The 6,448-nt window shown below is 31.6% G+C and overlaps 1 protein-coding gene across 1 annotated transcript; it reads right to left on the reverse strand.

Moving 5' to 3' along the window:
- Positions 1–260: 260 nt before the first annotated feature.
- Positions 261–1,659, reverse strand: LOC132056720 (ethylene-responsive transcription factor 5-like). Its single transcript, XM_059449035.1, has one exon. The coding sequence runs from the start codon at positions 1,410–1,412 to the stop codon at positions 537–539; it is 876 nt and encodes a 291-aa protein (XP_059305018.1). The 5' UTR covers positions 1,413–1,659; the 3' UTR covers positions 261–536.
- Positions 1,660–6,448: the final 4,789 nt, after the last annotated feature.

Below are 6,448 nucleotides of genomic sequence, written 5' to 3' on the forward strand. Positions count from 1 at the left end.
AAAAGAATGTTTTTTTTCTTTTTGATAATTTTTTAATTTTAATTTTTCACATGACATATTTAAGATTAAAAAATTAAAAAGCATCATTTTTGGTACCTATATTTTTAGTTTAAGATCATAAAATTTTAAAAAAAAATTTACTTTCTCAAATTGTGTGTCAAGTCAAAACAAAAAAAAAACAAATTAAAACGCAAGGAGTGTGATTTTAAATTGTGAGCATTTCACACACTTTTCATCATTAGTTACGGGAGATATTCTGCTTCATATAAATGTCTATGCTTTCATATTTCCAAATTATAAAGATGAATAAGATCAATTGAACAAACTTCTGGACTGATTGCGTATTTACATTAAATAACGCTTAATAAATAAAATTATAAAAGATTCAAGACCCAAAGAACACGTGCCCTCTTCTCCATCTTCTCTTGAATCCTAATCCTAATCCTAATTCTGAAAATTCACCTCAGACTTCCTTTGCTGTCAGGTGCATACTTATCAAATACTAACATCCCTATTATGTAGTAGTTGTCCTCTGATTATATCATTACCAGCTGAGAATAGCTCATATGTGGAGACAATGGTGATAGTGGCGGCACTTCAAAAATGCCCTTTCCATTTCCACAGTCCCAAACTGCTGACCAACTTGATGGCGTTAATGGAGCTGCAGTTACTGCTCTTTCTTCTTCTATTTTCACTTCCTTCTTGATAACTTCTTGCTCCTCATTCTCTGTTTCTCTCACCCTTTTCCTCCCCGAGTTCACTGGCTGTGGCTGAATCTCAACATCATGTTGTTGCTTAAAGTTTGCAACTTCAAGAGGGAAATTCAGTATTGCTTTGCTTCCTCTAAGCTTAAACGCCGCCCTATCATATGCCTTGGCAGCATCAATGGCGGTGTCGAAGGTTCCTAACCAAACCCGGGTTCCCTTACGGTTAGGGTCACGAATCTCCGCCGCAAACTTCCCCCATGGACGTTGCCTAACTCCTCTGTAATGCTTCTTCTCGCTCTCCATAGCAACTTCCACTTTCTGAACAATTGGCTTCGCGGGTATCGCTATGTTAAGAGAAGGCTTGCGTTCTTTGAAGCTTGTTTGTTTCGGAGAATTCGAAGTGATACGAGCAGCTGACACATTTGGTTTAGTCTCCAACTCGAAAAAGCAATCGAACTCTGTTTTTGAGCTACTAAAGAAGCTTGAGATATCAACATTCGAACTTTCAGCTAAGTTGAAAGTTGTTTCAAAAGAGAAAGTTCGATCCAGAGATTCAGATGAATTATTATTAACACTAGAGTCTAAAGATTGAGAAGAGGAGGAGGTTTGGGTTATTTGGGAGCAGTAATAATCCATGAAAGGAACATCATCAAGAAGATGCTCCCTAATCAAATCAAGTGAGCAATTCTCTTGTGGTGAGCCCATCTCTTTGATCTTTTAATGAAACAAGAGAATTTAAAGGCAATTGGAGAGGAATCTAATTTTCTATGTTCAAATTCTTGAAAATATTCAAAGTTGGAGGAGGAGATATTGAGTTGAGTGGAAAAAAGTGTGTTGAGGGTTCGTTATAAAGAGTGGAAATTTGAGGATTGAGAGGTCAGAGGAGGTTTCATGCGAGGCTTCTGAGTTGGAGAGAGGAAGCATCATGTGGCCTAATCCATAACCTTAGTGCTACTTTAGTTCACTGTTATAGACAAAATTATATGATTATGCTAATAATATTCTAAGAAATGATGTGGGGCAACAAAGTGATGATGCTTGCTTTTATGTCGTTTTGGTTGGTTTTTATATTGGCAATGATGGATGAGTCTCAACTCTTCCACCAAGAGTTCTATTTCCAGGCAGCTTCTTTTTTCTCCCTCTTTTAGAAAAAAAAAAAAAAACTTTCTATTCTTAATTTTATTAAAAATAAATAAGTAGATGTTTTAAACGATGTACGTAACAAGGGGAAAAAATGCGGTCTGTTTGTTTTTACTTCATGGAGGTCTCAATCGAGATGTTAAGATTTCTACTCCGCATTTTAATTATTGTTCTAGCATTTTTCAGACCCAGTAAGTTTTTACTTCATGGAGATCTCAATCGAGATGTTAAGATTTCTACTCCGCATTTTAATTATTGTTCTAGCATTTTTCAGACCCAGTAAAAAAGATAATAAATTCAAGGTCTAGCTTATAAAATTATCCCTATTTATTAAATATTTTTTGAGAATTGAGCAATATTAAAAAGAACATTCGATTTCTAATGTTATAGTTGGAAATCAATTGCTAACTTTAGTCTTCATTTCCTAAAGTGGCAATTCACTTGAACTAAGCGACGGTTAAAATGGGACTCGTGGAGTATTTATTTGGTTATTTAAGATTCAAACATGGAAATAGGATACATGACGTTCATGGTTTGGTTCAGATCGATTTTACCTAAAAGAAAATTAAATCAACAAATTCAATTTGTACAATGCAAGAATCAGATCAGATCAATTAAGTCATTTTTCTTGTTCTAGTTTTGTCCTTTATTTCAAGTTTTTCGGTTTCTGTCAATTTTTTTAGTAAAATTGATTGATTTGTTGGATAATGGTGCGATCTCATGGGACGAATTTGCTTTAGTGGTCAAAGCGTTACATTCCAACATATAGGAGTTTCTTACCTTAGATAAACTGGAGAGTCATTAAAAGAATCAATTTATCTTAAAGATGCTCTGTTGATGTAATTTTAAGAAGAAAATAAAATAAAATCAACAAGTCATGAACTAAAATTAAATGAAATAGAAATGTGGAGGAACGGAATCTATATCTATATATAATATAAAGTTAGGCATAGACAAGGTGATGTGGCACCTCTCTATGGCCACCATTCATATTTATCTATTTTCTCATATTTTTGGCTTTTTAACTCGTTTTCTGGTTAAAAAAAATAATATATTCATGATCACTACAGCAAAATATACTTTTAGCGGCAATTAATTTGCGGCAATAACTTAATTGCAGCTAATTATATTCTAGAATCAATTATTACCTATGAATACTAAACTTTAGCCTAACAATAAATGCCGCTAAAGGCTTTAGCGACCTTGGATCTAATGGCATTAACCAATTGTTGGTAAATGTTTTTATAATAACTATTGCCACTAAAAGGAAAATATATTGCCATTAAAAGTCTCTTTTGTTGTAGTGACGATTTTCATATTGACTAAAAACAACTCATGGACTGTCGTAACTGATTTAGTCATTCATTCCATTTATTTTACAAGCAATTAAAGGTCATTATTAGAGGAACGGAGGGTCTGTTTGCATCCATAACTCATGGTTCAAGGAAACAATACTACTATATAGGTTTGGACTGGACACAGCTGAAAAAGCACATGATGTTATGCTTCTCAAATTATTAATGTTTTTTATACCAAAAAATATCCACCATTGTCATCCTTTTGTATAAGTAATCAGGCTGTAAATATTTTTCTATATGCTGAAGTGGTTGACTAGATGCATTTGGCAGCTGTTTAGTTTTTTTTTTTTTTTTTTTTTGCTCCTCCTAATAGACAGCAAGCTAAGAACCAAAGTGGAATACATTAGCACATCCTTTGAAATATTTTCTAAAACCCGTCCTCACAACTTGAATTCCCGATAAAGATTTTACACATTAACTCAGGCTTAGTTTCTTCTCCTAATTCCCTTAAGAGATCCATTCTTTCTTCAACAACATATAAGGTTTGTTTCTTTAATTTTTGTAATAGAATAAATTGTTTGCTTCTTGTAATTCCTTATAATGAAAGGAATTTGTGTTTAATTTTCTGTTAAAGGTTTGATAATGGAGTATTATTTGTAAGACAAAAAAAATTCCTTTTCTCTATTTGGTAATATGATACAAATAACCTTAGTAAGTAGGTTGAAGCGGCATAAGGTTGTATCTATACATAAAGCTAGTCTAAGAGAATATGAGGAGACACATCTCTTAAGCCAACATTAGGGTTTATAATAAGTGGAGCAGATACTTAACAATCTTAAAACTGATTTTGTTATTTGTTTATCATCTTCATTTATATATAGAGTTGTCACCATAATAGTTACCTACACATGCTGATAGAAACTTTCTGATCATTTTGATCGAATACAAAACAGATCTTGAAGATTAACGAGCTATTTCTATAGAGGATACTAAAGAATTTTTTTAGAAAGAGGATTGTTTTTCTTAGACTTATGTGTTGGAAGTGACAAATATGCAGGATATATGCATTCTTGGCTTTGTTGGGTAGAGATCAACAACAATATAAAATAGAAGAATCTTGTTGTAGATTAGAATGTTGATTAATTGTTATTGTATGTGGTATATATTTCTAAATACGGGAAAATCTTATGCATATGATTTTGTTATAAAATTGTCTTGGCTATCGATGTTATCTCTTTAGACATGACTGTACAAATAATATTTTTCTCTTTTAACTTATTTAATTAGTAAATTGGTTTTTATTGTAAAATTTATAACAATATTTGGTTATTTTTCTCTTTTTGTTTATCACCACGCAAAGCGCGGACAAATTCACTAGTACATGTAAAAAATATAAACCTTACGGACTATTTAAGAATAAAAAAGAACATATCTAAGGGTTTAAAGTAGGGGTGTCAAATACGGCCCAAAAGATGATGGCCCGCCCAACCCGCCCAAAATTTAATGGGTTGGGCTCAAGAGAATTTTGTCTTAGGCTGAATTTAGCCCAACCCAACATAACTCATTTTAAAGTTATCTCTAACTTAGCCCAATTCTAGCCCATTTTTAAGATTTACTTAAATTTGGGTTTATTGCTTGAGATTTACTTTATTTTTTTTTATGTATTCACTTTTCATCACGTATCTTATAAGTTTGTGGTGTGTTTGATATGAAGGAAAAATATTTTTCACGAAAAATGTTTTTCTCGAAAATATTTTCCATGAAAAATATTTTTCAAGAAATAGACCTTCAAAAACTGGGTCATGTTGGGCGGGTGATAACCCAGCCCATTTCCGCCCAACCCATTTCAGCTCAAATAACTTTTAGGCCAATTTTAGCCCAACCTATTTATTAGCTCAACCCATTTTGATTGGGCCAAATTTTAGCTCAACCCGCCCATTTGACACCCCTAGTTTAAAGAATGGAACTCCTCCGTCTCAATTTATGTGATACTTTTCTCTTTTAAAGATTCAATTTGATTAAACTTAATTTGAAGATAAATTGGATTAGATTAACTCAATATTTTAAGATTAAAATCTATATATTTGAAAACTACATGAAACATACTATAAGTTGCAACTTTTCTCATATCGATTTGGTGAAAAAAAACATTTTAATATGTTGATCAAAGTTCATGCAGTTTGAATCTCTCGAAGAAAAAAATATCACATAAATTAATTGGAACCAAGAAAGTACTAGTGACTATTTAAAGAACGGCAGGATTAGCTAAAGGTGAAATTTCCTCCTACATATATTTAAAAGATATTAATGTAGGGAATTATATTCTAAAGAAAAAGAGGTGGCTTAGTATAATTTATAAAGCAACTCACGAATACAAAACGATAATATATATATATATATATATATATATATATATATATATATATATATATATAGAGAGAGAGAGAGAGAGAGAGAGAGAGAGAGAGATATGTAATTATAATCTTTAAATAGCTAGGTATCTATATAGGTGATTCGATTCTATAGTTTTTACTTATAATCAAAACCAAATTATATATAAACAGTTTTTAAATTAAAAATTAAAAACAAATTAAACCAAGCAATCGTCGATTTTTTTCGTTTGATTCAATTTTTCAATTTGGATCGATTTTTCGGTTTCTCGTGAATACGAGTAGATTTGAACTTTTCGCGAAATATAATATATTGAAAAGTTTTAGCCATTTTCCCAAAAATAAATTGTATAACAAATGGTTAAAATGTTTTAAAAGTTTTTTTTTTTAACCGAACGAACGATGACTAAAATTGAACGGGAAACATTCTACGCCCTAAATCAGTTTAAAGTGGAGTATCTCCAACAAAAACGTTACTCTGCTTCTAAGAAGACTAGATGTTGATGCCCAGCACAGGCCCAATAGGCCTAATATGGGCTAACGACAAACATAATATTAGTATGACTACATTTTCGTTCGAAGAAGTATGTATAGAAAATTATTTGGTTTCATTTCATCTCAAAGTTTTTGTTCCGTTGAAGTCTTTACATTCTACTGGTCCTGACCAAAACTTTAGTAGTATAATTTAATAAAGTAACGTAACTTATTATTTTTTAATTATGCAAACATTCATTTCTTAAGTTGTAAAGCACAAAGAATCTAACATTCTATCTGCTTTTTACTATCGCTTAATGCTATAAATTTATTAGGTTTGCAAAGATATATATTTGCTTCTTAGATTGAACTGTATTTTATACAACAACCGTGAGTCATTATACATTATTCTCCTGAAGATCAATCATTTCTTATTTAC

This window comes from Lycium ferocissimum, chromosome 5, assembly GCF_029784015.1.
Source record: "Lycium ferocissimum isolate CSIRO_LF1 chromosome 5, AGI_CSIRO_Lferr_CH_V1, whole genome shotgun sequence".
Taxonomy (NCBI): domain Eukaryota; kingdom Viridiplantae; phylum Streptophyta; class Magnoliopsida; order Solanales; family Solanaceae; genus Lycium; species Lycium ferocissimum.